Source organism: Cydia splendana, chromosome Z (genome assembly GCF_910591565.1).
Source record: "Cydia splendana chromosome Z, ilCydSple1.2, whole genome shotgun sequence".
In the NCBI taxonomy this organism is placed as follows: domain Eukaryota; kingdom Metazoa; phylum Arthropoda; class Insecta; order Lepidoptera; family Tortricidae; genus Cydia; species Cydia splendana.
The window spans coordinates 9,727,092-9,753,186 of NC_085987.1; the positions used below are offsets into that span (position 1 = coordinate 9,727,092).

General features: G+C 36.6%; 2 protein-coding genes across 5 annotated transcripts in view; both read left to right on the plus strand.

The window, feature by feature from the left end:
* The first annotated feature begins 673 nt into the window (after window positions 1-673).
* LOC134805041 (dynein regulatory complex subunit 5-like) lies at window positions 674-5,005 on the plus strand. The gene is made up of 11 exons (XM_063778328.1): window positions 674-839; window positions 914-1,164; window positions 1,236-1,410; window positions 2,055-2,232; window positions 2,625-2,812; window positions 3,634-3,781; window positions 3,884-4,061; window positions 4,139-4,352; window positions 4,444-4,577; window positions 4,705-4,794; window positions 4,877-5,005. The coding sequence occupies exons 1-11, from the start codon at window positions 674-676 to the stop codon at window positions 5,003-5,005; spliced, it is 1,851 nt and encodes a 616-aa protein (XP_063634398.1).
* Window positions 5,006-5,157: 152 nt separating this feature from the next.
* Window positions 5,158-26,095, plus strand: part of LOC134804204 (formin-binding protein 1-like) — a 74,728-nt gene continuing 53,790 nt past the window's right edge. For all 4 annotated transcript variants that reach the window (XM_063777160.1, XM_063777161.1, XM_063777162.1 and 1 more), the window contains exon 1: window positions 5,158-5,380. In XM_063777160.1, coding sequence (XP_063633230.1) covers window positions 5,357-5,380 — 24 coding nt within the window. In that variant the 5' untranslated portion in view covers window positions 5,158-5,356. The remainder of the gene's footprint in view (window positions 5,381-26,095) is intronic.

Sequence of the window (26,095 nt, forward strand, 5' to 3'; positions counted from 1 at the left end):
AGTGAAAATCACTATATGTAAGCAAAACGCGCCCATATTGATGACAAAATGAATTTAGGCACAATGAAAAATACACTTTAAGTTAACGTCATACAGCTTATAATTAAAAAATACCAAGTCAATTTGTGCGCATAGACATGGCATAGACAGTATAACCCGATAACCAGATTTTATTATGCGATGACAGAAGTTATTTTATAAGCAGTATTGTTACAGTCATGTAAATAATAAGTAGAATAAACAATAATTTAATTTGTAACTAAAAAATATTTAGGTTTAATGAATATAAATTTGAAATATTTTAACACCTTTTACTACTTAGTACTCATATTCTATAAGAAAAATACTTCTGGATGTGATACCAGCGCGTAATTGTTTTACCCCAACTCGTAGATGAAATGTACAGCTTCACAATATAAATAAACGCTTGACCAATGTTGAAACTGTAGTTAAATCCTGGCATATGTAGTACAATTTAAATAACAACATCTATACTACTTACTTATAACATATACACTATTTAATATAAACATAATAAACACTATAGTAACGATAGTAACCCTTAGTAACCAAACCAAAGATACAATACGTGTAGCTTCACTCGCGTTGTTGTTAGATCATTACAACGATAACCAACATCTTATCTGTTGGGATTAATTCTTATTTATTCAATATGAAGTTGCAAGAAAGTATTAATTTTAATACTTATTTGGCTTACAAACCACCAAAAAATATTGAACCAGATAGAAAATTAATATCGGAATGTTTCGACTGGGACGCTAAACACCCGAAGACACTTGCTGTAATCTGTATTGAAAAATTAAGTGAAAACTGGATGGGTACGTAACTAAGATTTTTTTACAACAGTCTTTGTGCAATATTATAATATTGCAACTTTGTGCCTAATTTTCAGGATATCCGAAGTTAGAGCATTTTACTGCGAAAGATAAGGACTTATTCTTACAAATATTGGATACGCAGGTACCTCTGCAAATCCTTGTGGATAACATTAAAAACGATATATTTTGGAAAAGATGTTATAAATCTCGATGGACTGATTCACCTCTAATAACAAATGAAAAAAGATGGATAAATGTTTTTATGGAAAAACATTATGCAGAAATTTTAGAAAATATGAACCCTCGTCAATACGATCCCGAAAAGGTAGGTACAATTGTTTCCGTTATTACTAATTTTACTTCTTACATTACACTATACAGATTTCATTATTACAGGTTACTCTTCTAGTAAAGCTATGTGGACCGTATATCCAGTCGTTAAGCATTCGAAGTTTGGTTCCGACGGATATTCCAATACAAAGAACGGTTTCACCTGAAATGGCCGATCTAATTACTAGCCAACGGCAGTCTGATACCAAGCCCCCGAAAAAGAACGAAATTCTTACCAGAGGTAATTTTTTGACATAACGGAGCAAAGGTCTGTTTCAGCTTAGGAAAAACAAATCAGGAAAAAATGTCCAGACGTTCTCCTATAGTTCGTTTTTTTTTAGCATTAGAAAGAACTTGAAAGAAGGTAAGCGATCTTGACATGTATTTTAATTGAAAAACGCTTTTTAAAAATCAGTAACTATACCTTATGAAAGCAGAAGAATATAAATGATCGTATTAGATTCATAATTGTTACATATTTGCCGTAACTTATTTTTAAAATGTGTTTTTCAATTATAAGACACATCAAGATTGTTTACCTTATTTCTAATGCAAAAAAAAACGAAATATAGATACGAGTATTATAGATTGTTTGTCGATTCAAATTTTAAAAATTTTCCAACTTGCTGGAATTTGAGAGCTGTAGGCGCTGTAGCACTCGCGTACCATTAGTTTACTATTCATAGAATAAAATAGTTAATTATAATGCTTCCAACTGACTTGAAACTAAATAAAAGTCTGTAGTGTATGGCTTATTGTTTTTACAAAACGATAGCAGCGCCATCTGCCTTAAACTGTGCAGGTTTGTCGTCGTTAATTTATTTATTAATTAAATAAAGCAGTAATTAGCATTAATTTTACATTTGTTTACTTATCAACTTTTAGATCACATATCTCTACACGCTGCTTTAGGCAGTTTATCAAATTTGGTCGAGTTGCATATTACATATCAACTTCGATATATAGACACAGAATATCGCAAAGATCAATTCCAATTTACAAACAATGATGCAAAGAATTTAGCTCGAGGCTTAGAGAAGTGTTCCCAACTTAAAATTGTGAGGTAAAGCGTAAGTTATTGTTTTTATTAGTTTTATTAGGTATTTTGCATAGATGAAACCAATTCCGGCAATTCCTTATTATTAACTGATAATTATATGTACTTATGAATGATAAATATCTCATCATCATCATTGGCCTGTAACATCAATAAGATGATGGTTTAAACAGCGTCCATATTAAGAGTGCGACACGCAAATGACTATTAAGTCCAATGCGAGAGCGGTAGCCGCGACCGCAGAGCTGGCAGGAGAATGCCGTGCCCGGTGACGAAGGTGGGAGAGCGGTGCGCTGGTGTCTCAGTTCTCGCCTAGTCTGAAGAAGGCTAAACCACGCTTCATCGTGTGCAACTACCCCTACCCCTACTATCTACTTACATGCATACTAATGTTGCAGGATTACTAGAAGTGATATGAATTGTCAAAGGGTTAAATATGTCTTACGAGGACTTTCTGATAGTCAAAGTTTGGAAACTTTGGACTTTAGTCATTGCAAAATAGCAGACGAAGGGGCTACTTCAATAGCTAAGTTTATATTACGCCATGAAAATTTACGCAGCATAATTTTAGCAGATAATATATTTGGTAAGTAATACGTAATACGTACTGAACTTGTGAATTAAGTTTAATATTCGTGTATTGTCAAATATGTCACGTATCACGTATACTTACTGCTAAGCTTACCAAGCAAATGTTACTCTTATACGAGTAAGTATGTATGTTATACGACCCCAAGATTAATTGTTAAAACAATTATTTGTGTTATGTGTTAAGCCCCCTCCAGACTATGCGCGTGAATCGCGGGCCAAGCCGCGAACGCGAGTGTGGCGTCGATTTCGCAGATTGTTCACGCCTTCGCGCCTTGTTCTCCGTTTTTTGTCGGTATTTCGGCCCGCGTCAAAGGAGACGCGAAGCGCGAACTTGCAAGACTCCACATTACACACTATTTTGGCTCTTCTGTGGCAAGATAATATTAATTATATTATGATAATATTATATTAAGCAGCTATATTTTACGGGTTCACAAGAAAACAAAATGAAAAAACAGCTAAATCACGTATGATGCCATAGATAACTAACAGTTAAACTCGATCAGCTGATGCTTTTCCGCCATCTTGCCGCAAACCAAACTGCGAAATCGCCGTGAAGTGTGCGAGTGTGGAGTCATACGTCAACTTCGCGATATGTTCGCTCCGCGACGTCGCGCCGCGATTCACGCACATAGTCTGGAGGGGGCTTTATATGTCATTGCTTAGTATTCCGGGTTAACTACGTTACGTTCCATTTCACTGAATGAGTCTTAGAGCTGGTGAAAGCATCTTAGCTTGAAATATTTCTACTGAAATTCAGCGTAAGTATCTACGGTGTGACAAGTTTGTTAATGTTTAAAACTTGTTTTGCTTTAGGTCCTCCAGGGATAGAAAGTATAGCACATGCACTGAACCATGTTAACTGTAACATTCGCAATTTGGATTTGAGATTAAACAACAGGCTTGGATCGGAGGGCATAGCTCACATCGCAGTAACAATAGCCAGAGGGTGTAATTTGACATGGTAATTTATTTTCCACTATGTCTATACCTAAAAATTGAAAATATCTTCATTTTAGAATAGAAATAGGCACTTAAAATGATCTCAATGTGATTTTTTTTCAAGCTTGAATATATCGGGATGTGGTATTACCGCAATGCCCCTAACCAAAGCACCAGCAGGCGTATGGTCAACAACAAGTGCTGATAGTCCTCCGACTTGCGGTGAACTTTTAGCTAGAGCTATTGGATTAGCTAAAACACCTTTACGCGCTTTGGATATAAGTGTGAACGATATTGGCTCTGTAAGACTCATTTACAAATTCATATATTTCGCCCATCATTGTAATTTTGTAACTTAATTTGTGTTTTATAATTTCAGCCAAGTGATAATAGTTTGTCGAATGCCATTTGCCTAAGTTACTTGATAGATGTCAACCTCAAAAGATCTGGAATGTCGTCAATGGCAATGGCTATAGGTGAATCGGCTGCTGCAGCACAAAGGCTAAGAAGAGAAGCAGAAAAGGGAATACGATTTAGAAGAAGTGCTGGGAGAGTTTTGCAAGCTCGTAGAGTAGCTAAAGGAATGAATATAGGTATTTGGTCAAATTACTTTTTTTCATATATTTCATTTATATCAGAATTGTAAGAATAAAATAAATTTTATTATAAATAATTAAATTACAGATGCGGATCCAATATTGTTAGCACAGCAACTCTCAGCTCGTCCTTCTATAGTATCAGTTACATCAGAGGATGGTATTTACTGTATGCAAACGCAACCACTACCAGCAGATTTTAGCTTTGTTCCCATGATTAAGGTAAATAAAGTCTCAAATTGAATGTTAACGGCTGAGATTAAAGTCAAATTTATAAATTATCAAAACTCCCTCTCTCAAAGTATCATTTGTTTTTAGAAACATGTAATTAATAACTTATTTATTGCAGAGTCCTTTACCATCGTCCCGAACTTCGTCAATTACTGGCCCTCCGACGTCAAGACGTTCCAGCCATCAAATGATTATAGAACCAGTAAAAGTATTTTTTATATATATATATAACTCTTCCATAATAATAGTTGATGAAACGACACGTTAATAATTGTATATTTCTTTTTTAGGAAATACGACGTAGTGTATTAGTTCGTCGTGGTTCAGATGGATCATTGCTGCAATCACGCGGTGAAAGTGGCCCACGACACATAAAAATATTTGTTTCTAATGAGCTTGTTAGCTCTGAACATTACTAGTCTTTATGCTGTTTTATTGTTTTTATATGAAACAAATAAACTTATAAAAATGAATAAAATTATCTTATTTATTACCCTATAGTAACGGTAATATTATTTAACTGGCAACACAATCCATAGACAAGTTGGTACTCTTTCGTTTTTGTTTGATTTGCTTTTCACTTCACGGTAGTCAGTGGTGCAGCCAGTTTCTGTGTCACATTCGTCAGCCATGTTTTTCTTTGGAATGTGTTGAAATGGTGGTAGTGATAAAATTTAATTAATACCGTGAACTTACATGAAATACTGGAAACTGTGAGTGTAGTTTCAATGTGTTATTTGTTTGAGTGAGTTGACATCACTGCTGTGAAAATGAATTGGGGCACGGAGCTTTGGGTAAGTTAAATGTTCGCAAGTTCAGTTGACTACTGCATTTGAATTTACTAATGTTTACTGCTGTCTAAAAATATGACTTTCCGTTTGTGTTATAGCTTATAAATTCAACAAATTATTTATTTAAAAGATGCAAGCTCTGTTAAGTGAATAATCAAGACGTTAACGTGAGAATCCAGAATGCGGCTGCATAGTAGAAAGTAATAAGGACACTCAGTACATTTGCCCTAACATGGTATTTTCGTGGGAAGTTGTAGGTGGTACTTTTACGTCAATCGTCTTCGTAAATTAATTTACTTGTGCTCCTAAATCTTATAATTTATGTGGTTTCTTTATCTAGTTAAACACAAATATATTATTGTGCATACAAGCTCATGTCATGGAACTAAATGACCATAGAATTAGGTTCGTGTTAATGGATTGTCACAATGCACTTAATTGCTTAAGTTATTTAGCTAATTATTATGGTCTTTGTAGTGTAACATTAATCTCTGTTAACAAAAAACACAAATTAAGTCTGCAAGACAGGTGCATATAACATCATTTTTGGGTCTAATAATGAACAGAGGGCCTACCACGAAAATCAAATTTTTGTTATCTGTCTCTCTATGTGGCTTTCCATTACAGAAGGGTCCTTATGCATCAAGAGTAATAAGGACCATTTTAGCTGAAATTCCAACAGAAATTCTGATAGAATGGTCCTTATTGCACTTGAACCATGAGGACCCTTCTCTAATGGAAAGTCACTTATTTCTAGAGTATGCAAGACATGCAAGAGTCATAGAGAGGCAGACAACAAAATTTCTCAGTAGGCCAGATATAGCAAGACTTGATAACTAAGGTAGCTGCTCACAAACTATTGTGCATAACAAACCACCTTATATAAATATATATTAAACATTAGAGTGTGGTGCTTAATTGCAAGCACTAAAGATCTCTCTTCCTCACTTTCTAAAATAACTTGTGGAAGAGGGACAGTTGCTGTGTGCATGTGTTTGCAATGTTAATGTATAGCACCTCATGTTACAATGGTGTTTTGTTGCCTGTATTTAGCTGTGATATGGATGTCATATATGTTTCAATACCTATATAGTAACTATGTAATTCAGTATTAGCTATGTGAAAATCTGCAGATGCTTGTATGGGCAAAATTAGCTAAGTATATCATAATTGAAAGTATTGAAACATTTCATACAGTAATATGCATGAGGTCCCTTCTCTGATGGAAAGCCGTATTTGAGTGTTCACTGTATCAATATACGTATATAGCAAGTCAATAAATGAGAAGTCCCTATCACAATTCAAAAATGATATTTTATAAAATAAATGCTAGTAGGATTCTGCCCTGCTTATTGTATGTGCAGTACTTGCATGAACATCATCGTTTAAATACAGAACTTATTCAAAGAGAACGAGATAAACAATTGCATGACTTTTCATTGCGATTACTGCATATGTTGTTAGCACGGCAGGATTCCAGTCTCTGGCATGATCAGAAAATATTTTAATGCAAAGATTAATACAATTCTGTATTGATAATAAAGAAACTAACATACCAAAATTCCATAAAGTAGCTGGTCTGTCAAATCAGCTATTCTTCAAATGTCAGAATGTTTTGTTGATGTTAGTTTGAGTGGTAGGCTGTGGGATCATCATATCCCGAGGCAACTTCCTGGCCAAAAATAGGCAAATGTTAAATGTAAAAACAATTTTAACATGTAATCAGTATAATTAGGAAACTTACTTTTTTGGATTAACTTCCTTGTACTGCCTGGGAAGAATTGCTTTTTAGCAAAAAATTCTATTTTCTACCTCCGCATAATATAATCAATTGAGTAATTTTACTTAGGTTTGAAAAAGAAGTAATTTTTTTACGAAAATACTGTAGTTGGGTTATCTATTTTGTTAGCATATCGATACCTTTGGGTTCAATTGGTGTAAAGGACATTTTGGCGAAAATTAATTATATACCATATAATGTATGAACCCAAAGGTATCAATATGCAATACGAGGACTGGTCCGAAAGTTGTTAGCTGCTCTGACCAACCCTTGTAAAGAGTAACAACTAGCTGCCAACATTCAGAATTGAAACCTAAGTCCTGATATACCAGGCCGGCTTTACCACCCGAACGTTTGACTGTACCATAATATCTAAATTTCAAATTATCCTTATAATCTTCCTCTATTAAATGTGTCACTGTATTATAAATAATATGGTGTTTACAAATATGAAGCAGTTAATCGGTAGGTACATACATAGGTAAAGTAATGACACTAAGCTTGAAGGATTACGTAGATTGACCTGCCCTAGCCCTAGTTTCTAGCTCTATCTGTTTATTGCTATCCCACTGATGATGCCAGTAGTCAATTCCACTGTGCCAGCGGGATCGCAAATTAATAATGCGCGTGCGAGAGAAATAGGAAGAGGTGGGTCAACGATATTCTTCGTGCTTAGCGTCCTTACTTTAGTTTTTGAATACACATATGCAGACATAGGATTCTATGGGGCAGTATTTATTGACAGCTAAGGAGTTCCTATATCGATAAACTCAATTATCGATACTTTTCCCTAATACTAGTGACCGCCCCAGTTTCGTTTGTAAATGTATATTATTTGTAGTATTATTTCGGGGTTGATGATAAAGTTTACACAAAGCCTATTTTAATATGACTGCTAGATTAAAAAAAATTACGATAAGTGAAGTTTAAAAAATCCCTTCAAAATAAAGAAAACGGGATTTAGTTATTATTTTGTTTCATGTTAATACTTTGAATAAAAATTTATTTTTAGAAACAAAACTTGGAGCGATCACTAGTATATGAGAGAAACATCGATAATTGAGTTTGTCGATATAGGAACTCCTTAGCTGTCAATAAATTCTGCCCCATAGAATCCTATGTCTGCACATATGTAACATTATCATCAGCATCATAACACTACTTAGGTATATTATGAGTTCGACTGTTGATATGTTTTATAAAAACACTTTCGTAATTAGGTAATTCCCGACACCGTATGTTTGTCTATGTCTAGTCATTAGTATCATCATCTTACAGGTTAATTAGTTGGTTCAACATGACTACGTTATGTATCATCAACAAAACGAGGTCTCGCATACCAGGTTAACTATTCACAATTAATGTTTTATCCTTCCAAAGTTCACAGTAATTTTCTAGTCTCGGTATGAGTTAGGTACTTGTGTTTTGACGTCAAAGAAATGCCATTAGCTCAACACTTCGCGTTTTAAGCTGCTTATTTGTCTTTTTACCCTACAATGGCTAAGCAAAAATTACATTTTTGTTTAATAAGGCTTCCAAGGACGAGGTTTTATTCGCAGGAAGAAATCTTGTTTGTAATTTTTGGCACTAGTTTTGATTTATACAGACCATACAAGTCTGGTCGTCGAAAACGTCAGTATCAGTCTTTTGGTTCAGATTTATCTCCCTCTATTAGAAAGAAGTTTTTCCTATTCGAATTTAAATGTAGTGGCTGGGTACACGTATGCTATTATAGACTACGTATGTTTAATGAATTAATTATATCAACTCTGATTCATGACGGTTCAGAACAGAGTTAACAATGGTTCGTGGTTTGAATAATATCTGTTGTATATTGTGTGCTAATACACGTACCGACTGTTTTCAATTAGGTATTGTAAGGAATATTTAGCTATTATCTGTAAATTACAGTAGGAGGAGCAAAAAAGATTAGTAGGTATATTAATATTTGTAGCAATGACATATTCTGGTTTTTTGTTGCTTAATTTGTATAGGGACCGTGCTCGTTGGAGCGTTTGCCATCTTGTGGCCTGAATCGGAAGCATAAACTTAACATTTACGCGTCGCGCCAAAAATCAGAGGGCTCTTGTGCTCCTAGAGATATAAAATCCACGCTAGCTTTTGTGTATCTTATCTACTTAACTAACTAACAACCTACCTTTTGACCTATTTGTTTGAATGCATTCACTTGTCAACATCATTGAGACTCGTTCCAGTCAACTAAAAATATACGTTTAATATGACAAAGCAGTAAACAATAATGTTAACCATACATGGTACGCATATATGTGTTGCAAAATAGACGGGACGTCCTTGGCGAAGGAGCGGAACGAAAAAGTTACGACCGTAGGATCCTCCACGTCGATTGTGTAGAGATATAGGTACTCTCATACTGAGTGCCTACCGCGAACCACGTTTCACGTGTTGCCTCTCTGTCACATTTACGTACGAATTTACAAGTGCGACAGAGAGACAACACGTCGAACGTGGTTCGCGGTAGGCCCTCTGCTGCCAGAGATGCAGCAAGCAGATACGTGCATGACCGGAACCTTAAGCGATGCGTTTTGTATACACAACGCTGTTTTTTTAAGATCGTGAGGATTGAGAATCTCGACAGACACCATTTGTCAAATAATCCTACAATACAAATTACTGTTGGGGTTTGGAATCCCCACCATCTCAATTATTAAGATGCTGCTCGAGTTTTTTAACTTCATATAGATCAGTCTTCTGTAGAGACTCGAGCGTGTTCTTTCTTGAGAATTAGGTACTTAATTTTTTAACTGCAAATTAAGTCAGGTAACACACAATTCAGGGCGTGTTGCTTTTCCATAGATGTCATGGAGCTTTAGATAAGTGCCTACACAAAATCTATTACAGTCTCATTTTTCTCTACTGTTTGTTTACTATAATCTTGGAAATCAATGACATACATATTAAGGGACTCAAGTCTTAAATCAACATTAAAAACCTCGAAATAGAACTCGAAGAATTCACGACTAAAATTCGAGTCGTGAAACTGTAGTTGTTATAATACCCAACTCTTATATAAACTCCCTGTGCGTATACATAAATTGTACGAATTAATGGCTTGATATTCGAGAGAGCACTCTCTCGCTCTTACATGTCCAAACCTCAGTGGTAATGCTGTTTCGAATTACGCTTATGCGTGGAAATGGCTGGAAAGTTTCACCTTAAAAGGCCTTGGACGCGCCTGCTCGTGCGCGAATATAGTTTCAATGAAATAAAAGACCATTATTGTTTCTAAATCCGAGTAATTTTACACCTCCATTAAGTTATTACGTTTGCTCAATGAAAAATGAAACCGATCGCGTTTCGATGTAAAAGGAGAATAACTTTACGTGGAGGTCATTCATAATACTTATAGGGATTGAGTAGGTTATAGAAAGGTCGTTGATCTTTCTACGCACATAACCGGCCGGTATTGATATTGCAGTATCCGTTTTGTAATGTATGCGAGAGTGGTCAACGCCGGCGAGCCAGGCCGCTACAAGCCGCTGCTGGTTGGCGGCCCGCATTCCACTCAGACTAGAGTACCTATCAGTTGACTTGTTGTGAAATGAGAACATTTGTAACTTACCACCTCCTCTGTGTACTAATACCTACATAATTCATGAGTTCTCGCTTAAATTAGCAATGTTTTTAACAGTTTTTAGTGTGCTTAAAAATGACTAATCAGTCTTATCATTGTGCGGCGAATTACTATGATTAAGACTTTAATAACGTCGTATTTGATAGTACATCTAAAATAAGATAACGTCAAAGATAAGATGTGCTTGACATTGCGTATTAGGTATTATTACTATCCGCGAAATGGGTTTTGTTTGTAAACACTCGTCACTCGGAGATTGTTATCAATATTTTCGGTACCTATGTTTTTATAAATTGTGAATAAAGAGCAGGTGTTACACAATCGAATTGGGTGTGATGTCCCTGAACCAGTTCGCTAATGTTTCGTAACGTGACCTGGATACTGGCTGCAGTGGCTACAGTCTGATAGACGTTGTATATGATAAGCTTTCTCAAAGTAGATGCTCTGCGGTGTTGATATCGATATTTATTACAGCAACCCTGTTGTAAATCTATCGGAAAGATTTTAAATACGGTCTTTTCAGGGTTCCGTACCAAAAAAGTAAAAAGTCACATCACTAAATATTTCTGGAACTACTTACGCTATCGATTTGGAACTGAACAGCAAGCAAAATTTCAAAGTCGTGTTACTTGGGTATCATATGAAAGAGCTGGTGTTGCACATTCTAAATCATTAGATTATATTTTTTACAGTGAAAAAAAAAATGGAGAATTTATGACAAAAAAAAAAAACATTAATAATAAAAATTAAAAACCTGCCTGTGGTGTACATATTTCAACAACTCATTTTATTGAAGTGTTTCGGAGTTCGTGCTTCTAGTGATTTTAGGGTTCCCTCTTTTATTAGTTATCCTCGTTTTGACACGCTCTATACGCTCTTGAAACGAATTAGTAGGTACTATTAATAATATCCATGTCCATAATTTTTTTTACAAGCTATGTCATAATAAAAGACCGTACAATATGCTATAATATAAAGGCTGATACTTAAGAGAAGGAATAAAGCTAAAGGTATTCCCACACAGCAGTTCTTTCTTCTATATGGTGGTATATTTATTAAACACTATTTCATTTACGGTGCTTAGAATGAGCCCTTTAACAGACAATGAAATGAAACGCTTAAATATAATGATATAGTATATCGAATTAAACAGTGATAAAACTTTCTGTACTTCATCGCTATATCTTTTTTACTACAAACTAGGATGAGTAAGTAAATTGATTTACCGTACCAGCAACGCCCAGTTCTTACATACCTTGCCCGTTTCTCACCTAACGTCTTAATTTTTACCTCAGATGTTATTAAAACGGCATCCCAAAACATCACAAAACACGCCCTTGTCTACAATTAACTTCATTTTTAAAATGTATGTACAGTTAGGTACGTTGATTACTTTTTCAATCTCGGCTGTGGCACCGCCTTTTATTACCAGTGATTAGGCGAATTCATATATCTGCTTCGAGTACAGTTATTCCAACAAAAAGTATTTATTGGCTGTTATTTTTTGTGGTGTCAATCGTCAAGATGTCTGTGTTCAATACATAGGATTTGTACCTAATATGCAACTAGGAAAAGTGACACTGGAAATTACAATTGTCTTAAAAGTTGTTATTACTTATATAAAATATTCAGTTTTTGTATTAATACTCGTATCTGTTAACGTAAACATTGATTATTTACTTCATTGACCGAAACGTTAGCGAAGGTCTCCGTTTTAACTTTGACAATATGCTTTCGTACCTATATCCGGAAGTTCTCCCCTACAGGACGCATTTCTCAACCTGTTCTCGAGAAATTTTGTAAAGGGAAGCTCTTTGCAATTCTCTATTCTAATAGATTATACATATTAGGTACACTGCTTCTGCGTAGGTATTGTGTTGAGATGCGATCATAAACATTAACGCTGCAGTTGTCGATAGTAAAGTTGTTGTTTTCATAACATCGTGATGTTTGTACGACTGGCTATGATGATTTCTATCGTGGCAAAATCTATGACTTCCATGAGTGTAGTGATATACCTAGTTGTTTTCTGGAAAATATCACTCTTAATTAGCGACAAGACTGCCTTAAAATATCTCTTGCTTACGTCTAAATTAAAACTTGTGTTCTGAAATTGCTCTTAAAATCGTACTTTATAGAACATGACAGAAGGCATAACAGATCGTTTGAATCGATTCTGTAAGCACCGTACTGGCTAAGAGAAGAATAAACCACCACGTGTGCGACCAGTAGGTATGTCCATTTCGTTCGCTGTGTGTTATTATTTTAAACCCGTTATGTATTGCAAGGGTCTTGGTGATGGCACTGGTCTGCTGTGGTGGTATTAGCAGAATGTGTACTGTGTGTACAATCAACAAAAAATAGATAGTAGCCAAATATCGTCGCTATACTTACTCAACCTCATATCTGCAACAATCATTTGATGGAAATGTCGCTTTTCTTTCATTCGGAATACGGGTGTTTTTGGCATCAAATGAGTGTTGCAGATACGAGGTTGAGTAAGTATAGCGGCGATATATCGTTAGTACCGTAATATACACCTTTGTTACAACATAAATAAGGAATAAGGATATATTTGGCTACTTTCGCCGTTACTTGTTGGCAAACGCAGCCTAACAATTTATGTATTATTTTATTTTATTTTATTTTATTTTATTTTAGTACATGGAAAACCAACAGCGCTATATATATCCAGAAATTACAATAGAATCACAGAGCCAATTATAGGTTCTCACTTATAGAAATATAATAAATTATAGAAAGTTTTTGCCCAACTTAGTTACACATACAAGTTCACAAAGCACAAAAACAGATGATCTATATGTATATGATCTATGTTTACAAAAATAAATAAAGAGAAGAAAACCTTTTACGGATAGTACACATTTAATAATGTACCGAGCCCTGACCTGCGCCAGAATTATTGTCACCCATGAAGTATCTAATTAATTTATTTTTTATTACTGGTATGCTATGACTATATATGTCAATATCACAATTTGTAAGAACTTTATTTAAACTCATGCCTGCCCTGCATATGAAGCTGTTTTTCCTATACCTAGTAGCAGCAGCTTGGTTATTACTAATGGGACGAATATTACGAATATTATAAAATAAAATTGTTTATTAAAGCTTGGATGCATATGATCTAAATAATTTAAGAAAAACATCATGATATCGACCTGTATGGAGTAGGTATGTATATTAAATATAATAGACTACTAAAATAATCGTGTGAAGGTACACCTACACTCAATCATATAGTTTATAAATTCGATTCTGGCAAACTATTCTACGCTAAGCCCCCGCGTCTCGCCTTCCTTGAACAAATGGATATAGTTTAGTAGAAAAATGCTGTCAGTTAAGCCATTCTGTGTACGGAAGTCAGCAATGTGGCCCGCTTGTGGGCCGCCAGAAAAAGGTCTCGGCCTATTATGGGTACTTGGCGAGCTGATGATCTCATCATCAAAACGCGCTCTTAATGTATTTTAAACCAATTGTCATATTCGCCAAAAATATGCGAACCGCCAAGATGTTTTTTAACTTAAGTTTCAATGCTTGTTAAATGTTATTATTTACCTATGATCTTGTTCTATATTTGTTAGTGTTTTTTGGTTCTGTAAATAGGTCGACGGTTAATTCCGCCAAACAAAGAGCTATTTACAGTAAACGGGCGGGGCCCCTGAGTGTTCCCTACTTAATTGGACTAGTATCGGATTACCAACACAGACGTGACCTTTGCGCTACCCTGAAAAATATCTAGATGGGTGCCACACCTGCCCGCTTCGTAATTTATACTCGCCTAGTGACTGCGCAGGGTGGCCTCCTTACTTTACTAATAATTAACATAATCAATGATAGTTTCAAATGTATATAGATAGTTTAAAAAATCGTGCGGCAGATAATGTGTCTTCTTCAGATAATATCTGGTAGAAAGGGGAGATTGCTATATCTTGTCACTATCATGCAATCGTGGTATGCGTTCTGGTTAGCTGCCTTGGAATTTATGCATGCATTATTTTAGATGGTAACGTTGAAATAATACTTAGTAAAGATTTAGGTAGGCTGGCGTACGTCCAGCCTCAACTGTTGTTAGTCGCAATGCAGGCGCGCGCCTCATTTGGCGAGTGGTAGCGGCAGGTCCAGTCGGTCTCAGGCACAAAACCGGTTCGACGAGAATACGCAAGGCTGGTCTCAAGATATCGCACACTTGGTAGAACAACGTCGCATGTGAATAAAGACGTTATAGTCAATTCCTGTCTATTCGACTAAAGCTGCGATATAAGCCTATCGATCTATATTCAGTTTTGTAGCGCTTATCTTAAAGGTTTGCTAGTTCCACGGTTGGCTCATTGTCCAGTTACGCGATATTTTTGCATGTTAATCACTGTATTTTCAGTCCGCGTTCTGCCACCATCCTACACCATCACCTTAACTGGCCCAAGACTGGCTTTGTTAAAACTTGCAGGATTTTAATCAATGTCAGTGGATACTCTCGCTCTTTCTGTTACAAATACAGGGCATTCTATTTTAATAGCTTTGTGTTAATATTTACCAATACTGGGGAACGTCCCCACGCTGGCCCAATGCGGGTAGGAGACTTCACATACACCTTTGAATTTCTTGGCTTATGTACGCAGGTTTCCTCAAGATGTTTTACGTCACCGAAAGGCTAGTGGTGAATAACAAATGAGAATCCATACATAAGTTCCGAAACCTAGCATTTGAACCCGCGACCTCCGGATTGAAAGTCGGACGTCATAGCCACTCGGACACTACCGCTTCCTCATCGGTACTAAGTAGGATTTGAACCCTCTACCTCCGGAATGAAAGTTGTTAAAATCACATCAATATTGATTGACTGTTGTATCTAATTGATGTCTTGCTACTACAAAGAAGATTTTTGTTACTATATAGTTAAATTATAGTTTCACATCCAACCAACTTTGCCGCGAAATTTTCCTTTCGGTTCGCAGAGATATCTAGCGAATACAATAGTTACACAAAATAACGAAAGATAATTTTCAACGGCACTCAATGCCTATCTAGCAGATATGTACGTACTATTACTTATTCTGTGCTGGCGGAACAATTCTGGCCATCCTCATAAACAAAACCCTACGTGTAAGGCTGGCACTGTAAGCAGAAGGTAGTGATACACTTTACGTTGTAGACAGTGTAGACAATAATGCTTTATTGTAGTTGTCGAGCCTATTACCTGGTTGGCGAGACCCTGAGAAAAAATGCGCATGAGCTCGATGGAGGTGAGGCGCGCAGGCAATTAGAAGCCAATGGTACAATTAGCTGATCCGGTGTGCGCTTGCTACATTCTGTTCCGAAACTCGCCTACGTTTACACGCAACGCAACGTTGCGATAAAACAACATAAATTGATGCTAAAAAAACCATTGCTATAAAGGGTACATACTCGTATTACATTGTAGGTATGTACTTGCTCTTTAGTGTAATAAAGTCAAGAACGTGAAACTTTCTCAAGCACATATTATGTAGTGACTGCTTTCTTACGACGACGACGGCTTATGAACGTTGCGCCATATTTTTGAGCTGTTAGTTTTTAGTTAATAGGGGGTATAACTGCAATGTTCTGCCGCCAGAGTGCAGCACTAAGCTAGCTAGTAAACCATAGAGTAACTTATACATACTGTGCCTTAAACTGTTTTTTGACAAGTTTTCACAGACAATAAAATATGACATTGATGCATCATGAAAACTGAAATTTAGTTATCTGCCTCTTTATCGCTCGAATATGCAAGAGAAGAGTGATAGAGAGGTTAGATAGCGAAATTTCAATTTTCTTGTTTCGCGGTAGACCCCCAGCCCCAGATTGTGATGGATGGTTGTAGTAGCGCCCTCTACGCAGAGTTTCGAATAATATTCCCTATTCTTTAAGATTTTATTTCAATTAATTTTCAATTAATCACATTTTTATGACGTAATACAACTGGGAGCTGACGGCCTGTCACTCACAGAGTTAAACTGAATATTGTGCTAGACAATTTGCGATTGAGTTTGAATTGCTCAGAGATTCAATATTCAAATACAACGAATACTATTTGTCTAAACCCCAGGTACCTTCTGATTTGATAGGGCCTGTTTTTTCGGTAACGTAGCGTTCACATAAATAATTTGATACCCACTGCCATGAATCTTTGGAGACAATAGCGGTACTTTATTAATTTTATTGTAAATACATCTTACGATCACGAAGAAAAAGTGAAAAATGTAAATTCTTTTGTTTCATTGAAATTTAAGACACTTAAGTCATTCTAATTACTTATAGAACAAGGCTCGAATTAATGATAGGTAAACTGAATGGCCGTACGAGGTTATATAATATTGACCGCTGTTTTTTTACGTGTAAGTAGTTGAATTTGTCAAACATTTACAATTCTACCTCGACATCTTCGTTATTATTCGGAGGAGGATTTCGCATTATTACATAATCGAAGAATGTGAACGCGACTTTTAAGTGTCATGTGAAAGTTCCACGTTTTCACCGTTGCATCGTGATGTTATGTTGACAGATGTTCGTTCATGGACCTTGGCGTGCCTTTACATAGGTATTATCTAACTAATAGATAGTATAATTAAAAGAGAGTAAAAATACCTCTGTAACTAGAAGCAAAACTTCTATTCATGTGCCGAAATATACATAAGACCTACTTTGTACTTAGTATCTTAAATTTAGTAAAACTTCATAAAATCACGTGTGAAAATTAGTATAAAGCTGGCCATACACACTAGGGTACGCCTGCGCAGGGTTTACCTGCGTAGGCTACGCAGGTAAACCCTAGCCGGGTGGAGCACACACACGGCAGCGGTAAACCTGCACAAACTCTCAGTTGTGTAGACATGGCACCGTCGTCGGCTGTGCTTGATGTTGACGCAGTACTAGTAACGTTTTTGTTTTTAATTATAAAGCGTAAGAAAGACAAAGCAAGTAAAAAACAAAATAACCGTAGTTTGGTGTAAGGAATGGCTGCTAAAAAGAAATCAGTTAAGCCACGTCAATTTATTGAAATAATTAATAGGTATATCCTGAAGATTACCGAAATTATCTAAGGATGGATGAAAAACGTACTGCAAGCTTTTAAAAATGGTGACACCCTCTATTAAAAAGCAGGACACTGTTATGAGAATCGCTTTAACTCCTCATGCGAAATTAACAGTACTTAACATTGCAATTCCTTGCTACTGGAAGGTCATACGAATGTCTTACCAGATATTTTATTATGCAATGGAATTGGAATCTACCCGCGACCTACAATCCCCGCGATCAACTGAGGCCTGCGCAGGAGAACGCCACACACGCTCAGTTTTACATGTACAGTTCAAGAGCCCACAGGTAAAAAATATCTATTTTCATATCACCTAATCAGAAAATGGATTTTTCTTCCCTGCTAGGAGGGAGCAAAGTGGCACTTTTCTGTTCAACGACATTTCATTGCCAGTATAAAATATTAATATAATTAACTATGAACATAGTATGTACAGCCTGGCAAAAAAAGAGTAAAAATTAAAAAGTGGCAACACTGTAGTGCCAACACTAAGATTTTTTTATTTTCCTCATAGCTGATGTGAAAAGCAGTATGTGTCACACGGTATCAAAATTATTTCGTCTTGGGCGTTAACACTTGAATCCCTCATTACGCTCAGGATTCTACTTTAGAATCCCTCACTACGTCGGGGTTCTATTGTAGAATCCATCGCTTCATTCAGGATTCAATGTACGCCCTTGACGGAAATATATCATTTTGATCCCTTGTAACACAAACTACTATTTCATATTTGCGCAGGTCAACTGTGCATTCGTAGAAAACTGCACAGTCGAATGCCACAGACGCTCCTTTTTAACTGCGCAGTTGAACTGTACAGGTAAAACTGCGCAGGCGTACCCTAGTGTGTATGGCCAGCTTAAGGATTACGAGCTAAGCTTATCGTGATTATTATTACTAATAAAATTACTGCGAGGTAACAGAAAATGAAGTAAGTAATGTTATGAAAAATAACACTTTCTCACGCGAATTCTTAACGACAAATCGAAGGTCAATGTCTGTTACTCAATCGAACCAGTCACCGGAATTTATTCGAACGAATTAAAAGCGAAACTACCTACTGCTTAGTATTTTCGGAACTAGATTTCGCGCACTCTCGCTTATGTTAATTATGTCATCGACCAATAAAATGTAAATTAACCTTTCGAAAGCGGATACGAATATTTAATCGATATTAAAGAAATTTTGTTATAGTCATATTATGAGTACATTATGCAATTAAGATTACCATTTCTTTCTGAAGGCGTAATCAAAGAAATTAATAACAAACTTCTGTTATACACATAATACACATAATATATTTCATAGTTATTCAAATCGGTCTGTGGCTTTATTTGTGTAAGTTACAAGTTTCGTCGTTGTGCGATTAAGTATTTTTGAAGTGAAAACTTCTTTAGCGGCGCTGTACACTGGGGAAAAAATGTTAAACTCGAGACAGCGTAAGACGTAAGGCGTAACCCTCTCTTTCTACCGCGCGGCGAAAATGTATGCCTGAGCCTGCTGTTTCGTTTAGGCGGCGCAGGGCGTGACGTCACGTGTGACGGACAATGTCATTGTGTTTGATTTAAATGCCATCTAGTGAGTTTCTCTCAAACTGGTTTTAATATAACTGTACTCACAGTGACGTGCTTAGGAGTTTCAAGTAATGCTACGAAATAACGCTAGATGGCGTTAACCTCAATTATACATAGTGCTGCAGACATTTTGCACTAGATGGCGCTGTTATTAATATTTTGAGTTACAATGTCGTTGAGTTTTCACTTCTGCCGGCACTCCCGAAGTGCAACCCGTTGTTTTTTTTTTTACTTAACCTTTTCGCCGCCACGTCAATGAAGTAATAAAGTGTCATCATCAACGCCATGTCAAAAATTGCACGTAAACAACCCGCATAACATATCAAGTCGTTTGGGGCACGAAATATAGTGACTTTATATCAAGTCAAGTGCGGCGAAAAGGTTGAAGATGTTCATGTGTATAAAAGTAATTCAAATGAAGATACCAGTAATATTATGTCTCGCTGGTTATCCATGCCTTGCAATAATTATGAAAATGGTTAAACGTGACTCGAAAAGGCTAGCAAGTTACTAGTTTTTGAACAACCTACTTTGAAAGAACTGACGGATTTTGTCAGACGGTATTGGACGATCTCATGAGTATATGTGATTTAATATACGTAAGGCTACCTAGCCTAATCGAACTACGGACCTTAACGGCTCACATTAAATATGTGGTAACTCGGCCAACGTACAGTAAAGCCGTTTACTTGCCGACCGTTACTATCGTAAGTCTTCAGTCGTTTGACACGGGAAGCTGCAAGTATGACACGTGAACTGGGCTGTTGTTGCGATTGCGTGCCGTGCACTGGCGATCGTTCGTCACAAGCGCACCAATATATATGTTTTTAGTGAAATAACTGTGCTGTGGTTCCTGCGGTTACACTTACATTGGTTCCCCTGAGACATTCGATGGGCACGAACACGAATACAGGGGCCTGACGAAGCTGTGCGGTTCGCTTGCATCGCACAGCGCTCATCTTGATTGCCAGACACACACAGTTGCTCAAGACTTGTTTGTCAGATGGTATCACTGCGCGATACCTATCATTTCACGTCGCGTAGTACTTGTCCTAGTAACACTTGGCATTGCTAATACGCTAATGCTTTGACACACGTAGTAAATATCTTTTAACTATTCGCCGTATCAGTTTCAGCAATTCAGCAATTGAATGCGCATTTGAGAACGCTTTCGTCTGATTCCAACTTTTCCAATTATGATTCGAATGTATTTATAGAGAAACAATAACGTCTTACTTAGATAATTTTGTATGCTTTGACGTGTAACATTATTAGTGCACGAATTGAATTACATTTTTTGCGTGACCTAGTAGGTATCAACATAAACAACTAGTGTTTTTGTGAGGATAAACATTTCCTATTACCAAAGAGAATAGATAGTATAGAGGGGTCCTGTCATAGTAAATTTTGTAGTCACAGTAAATTTACTGCCATCTATCGACACACGACTAAAACTCAAAATGAGAACGTATAAAATTATCAAAAAAATGTATATATATGGATAAATTATTTTATTATTTTTATATCATTTTGACCCATGTGCATTCACTGATATCTATGTGTTAAAATTGATAAATATGAAACGGTGTCGTCACGCCATCTAGCCGACCATAGGCCAAAGGTGTGTGCGCCATCTATCCGGGAATGACTTTTTCTTGATTTCCGAGGCACGTTTTTTCCTTAGACTTTATTCATCTTATACGAAGTTACGTATGTCTTTGCTATTACAAAAAAAACCACTGGCACGATTTGATAGATCCTAAATTAAATGTTACATGCCAACCTTTTTCCCCTGCATTCGACGAGTGTAATGTAATAAAATGTAATATTTTTGTACACGTTAAATAACGTTGTACATATGTGCAAAGCGTGTGGTGGGGTACTAAAAGTGATTAAGTGATAATGGTAACATCACACGCATCATTATTGTGTTCGGGGGCTCAAATTAATGATCGTTTTATTTTATATTAAGTAACTGTCAAACAACAAATGTGGTCCATTGCCGCCGGCGAGCGCCGTCACAGTCGTGCGAATTAGGTAATTATCTGATTAAAAGAATTTAGTTACATAGCGGAGTAGTCGAGTGTGAGTGCTTTGCGTCGGTGTGGAGATACTGCCGTACGGTGCGGCCAGATTTCTCCGGCTGGCACGTGTGCTCCACGCTCCACGCGGAAGCGCGCCTTTCCTCGATAGGAATTTCATTTACCAGAGCGCTTCTGTTTACACATACACACGCTAGCTATCTGCACTGCTCAAGTTCGAGGTCATTCACTTGCGACACACTTTACATTAAATATACATTTATAAACCTCCTACGCGACGTCTACACATGGTGATGAATTGATGATTAATGTTTTTAATGTGTTAACCCTTCATTCGTCCGTAGAAAAAATGCCAATTAGACTCGCAAAATAATACGCTAATATACATGTTTGTTTTTGTTTCAGGTGAGTAACGTGGTTACGTGTAGTGGCCGTCCGGTGTCCGAATAGCCGCCGGGTAATGTTCCACTTATTACATCATTTTTCATTTGCATGCTTTATCACCGAATGAGGTTTGTAGGTTTCTTTTCCTGCACGATTTCCTAGTGACCCCTCCTCCGCTGTTAATTTTAAAGTTACACGGTTTCCTGCACCATAATTTCCTTCGTGTCACACGGATCGGATAGTTTGATCTGCCTTGAGATGGCCTATACAGGACCTGCTCATACCAGACGATAATGCGATAAAATGGAACGTACAGTCGTGTGACAGTAATCGAGATAGTAGAATCGGGAACTTATCTATCCTGAACTAACAGACGCATCATCGACATAGTCGTTAACCGCAGAGTTCAAGACGCACCGACACTGCTCGTTATTTTAAATATTTACACAGGGATAAGTCGGGAATATATTGAATGCATTCATTGCCTGGTTGCTCTAATTATGGACGTATACAAGTTGTATTCTAAATATATCAATTGCTTTATTGCATCCGTTTTGTTATTGAACATCATTTATCAGCTATAAGTAATCTGTTATGATACAATAGGTATAAGATAAAATAAACGATGATGTCGCACGTCTCGTTGAAATAATGAATTATTTCGGCTGACTAACTATACTTGGTTAACGGTAACATAATAATTATAATCCATGTGTATTCAATTGTTTGGTGGTCTCGATGACGTCGCGATTAGGCCGGTTACACGCGTACAGTTCCCATGGCATTATATATTGCGGTTTCTTCACGTGTGATGTCGCAACCTATTACATTAAGACGGCCTGCCGGGCCGGGGCCCGGTTTTACTCTTCTGCCTCTTAGTTAGGCAACGCGATGCGCTTGGATATTGATCGGACTTTGTAGCTTACCTAGGCTTACCTCTATATATTATTTGTTTCTATAATGCCTCTGTGTAATATACACTATACCTATTCAAATCTATAGTCTGTGGTTCGTAAGCCATTTCCGAAAAAGCAGCAATTTAAAAAAATGTAGGCGCGCAGGGGGTTATCGTCCCATAAAAAATTGAATTTCGCGCCTTTTCTACTGACAAAGTTGCTTCTCAGACTATACCTGTAATCACAAACATGAAAATAACAGTGTCATCAACATATTTTAAATATTACAGTTAATTCGCAATGGCTGTGAAGATAGAACAAATGCCTGCGAGTGCATTGATCTTATCCGAGAGTGTTATTGCGTAGGGGTCTACAACTGGCTTTCTGCGATACGATGATGGCGCTCGTTACACGCCTGATTTCTATTGTCGGTTGACACACTTAACTATTTTGTTCTATCTTTGGATCATGCTCCTAATTTAAGACATTTAGTTAAAGTGAATACATAACGCAAATAATAATATGTACTTACTCATATTGCACACTAATAAATAAAACAGCACATAAGAACAATCAATTCATTACAGATCATAAAGACAGTAGGTATCATTTCGTTAAAGTAAAGTGCGAAAATCGTAAAATAAAAAAAATAGTTATATGTTTTACAGGGGGTCAAAGTTGTGGTTTAACCGCTCGTGCTAATTTGACACCCAGGCGAAAGATTCAAGGTTCGAGGGACGAGGGTTAAACAAATTTTGTCACCGAGTGAAACACTAAATTTTTCACCTTGGTGCGGTAGGAAAATCCTTACTGTAAAATATCATAAAGAATCAAACCAAATCAAATCTAAATGAACGTTATTAAACATTTTTCATTTAAAATCATCATTTAAAAGTCAATTCTACCAGCCAACATAAGGACTCAACTCAAAATTTGTATTAGATTACTTTGCCCCATATGTCGATAAAATGCAACTTTCTCATCAGTTTTTGAACAATCAAGAGAGCCATTACCAATTATGTGGTGAAATAGTTATTTGTACAACAAGAGATCAAAGTTTGATATTTCTTCGAGTGCTTATTTTGAGTCCCGTGCAAGCGAAAGATTCTATAATAGATTCACGAGCGTAGCGAGTGAATCTAATTTAGAATCATGAGCGTATCTCGTGTAGTACACAACATTTTTGCCTTAGCAGTGAGAACATACCTATTAGACAACTTGTAAAATGTAATCCTTCTTCGTCACTTAATACCTATGCACTCATGTTTTCTTAAGATATACAAACAATTAAGTTTAATTACAGCAATCGAACACAAAAACAAAACTTAATAATACATTTCAGTAAAATAATATGGAAATAACGAACACACGACGCGTTTGACTGTTTGTACGCCTATTGGCAAGACCATGGTGATTCTATATTAAATCATGTTCCATCATTGTTCTACAGATAATAAACGATGTGAATCAACTGACACTTCAATCGACAACTTTTTTTTGTAAAAAAAAACTTTGTAAGATACGGTCCGAATTGCGGATACGTACTATTTGTCAACTATAGTAGAAATTCTTAAAAGTAAAATAATTAATTTTGCGTGATAATCTGTGTATTTTTTGAGTTCATTATTTTAATTGTACAATAAAATACCTAAAATATAGTACTTTTTTTTCAGTTTTTATCAAATCTTAAACTTTATTTTAATTAAATAATTATTAAGAATTCATACTCGTACGGAGCTCGTACGTGGTTTGGAACGATGCGTTCTGAAGTTTTTCGGGGGTCTATTATAAACAGTCAATATACCGTTGTATGTCGTTTGAACTTTTTTTCGTCTGTTTCTTTTTGCTAACAGTGTGAAAGGGACAGAGATAATAGAATCCAAGTATTTCGAACTTGTATTAGACCCCGCATGTTGAAATGACATTTGACTATAAAGGTCACTTGAATGTCCTTTTGTCTCACTCAGTGAGCAAAATCGCATTTTACTCACTGTTTTTAAGAAGCAAAGTACCCTTGTTCGAGCTGCCGAGGTGAAAAAACTATTGCTTACTAAACAAAATTACTTTACGTAATTTCAATATTTTCAATCGCCGCCTGTGTAACTATCAAATGAGTAAAATAACACAACGCTGGTATTTCTGCTACGGGCGTTCCGGTGCCTTGGCGTCATAGTTATTCGCGACATTCCTATGTTTGTTTCCTGTCGAACGGTTTGCCGCATTGTTCCCGTTTGGCCAGTGGCCGGTGACGAACAGCGAAAGTGTTGGAGTATGCCGTGGTGTTGCGCGGCAGCAAGCGAGACGTCGCGCGTCGCCGCTTGCGCCCGCGCTGCTCCTTGATGCGATCCTCAAGTGGGTGATCCGCTTCAGTCGGTTCTTACCTCACTAACGATACATACCTGTACTAACGCTTTCTTCCAATCAGTTAATGGTGCTAATTTACTACGCTTTGTTAGTTTTAATAATATATCGACATTTGTAGTTTGCTCATTACGTCATACATGATGGCGGAGTGAAAGGTTCCGGCTAAAGATGTTTTCACGACTTGTAAATTTAATAAAGCGCATCGCTCGCTTCGATGATGAAGCCATCACGTACCCCGCCATTTTTAATTTAATACTCGTATTAGATTTGAAATAAATGCACTATACCAATTCCCTACAATCCCTACATCAAAATCGGGAGAATCGTGGCTATTTACCGTTGCTTGCTCATGCTTGAATATGAATAGCAATAAATGCTTGAATTTTGTAGATTCAGGGTTTAACGTTAGTCTCTGACAAGGACAGGCAAATGCCAATAATGCTATAGGTACTTTGTTTTTATTGGATTGTTTGTTTTTCCTTGCACCAAGTTTTAGTGTTTCTGTTTGGTCCTTTGATTGACTGGTACTTCGGAATTAAGTCTGCAATTTATCTGCATAATTCCTATACCTATACCTTTGTCCAATAAAGTATAATTAAATATATATACTCAAAGGTAGTGCGTTAAAATTACACCTGCGTTCATTGCCAATTAGATTTTATTAATTTTAATTGAGGCATTTTACAATTGAATGTATGCATCGCTGGTGTAATGATTCATTCGTTTTCGTAAACAATGAGCGTATGTTGTTGTACGAGCGAGTGGGAATTCCTCCATAAGATTTTGATTGTGCGCATTCCGTGAGAATTCGCCTTGGACCATGTTCGATGGACGATTCATGTGAGCTGCGCAGCTGCTTAACGAGATTACACTTCAAGGTTCTTTGCTAACGTGAAAGGAACGTAGAGCAAATCCAATCGACGCCGCTGCCGGCTAAATATGCTGTGTTACTAACAATATATAAAGCTACCCATAGTCAAGATGGTACTA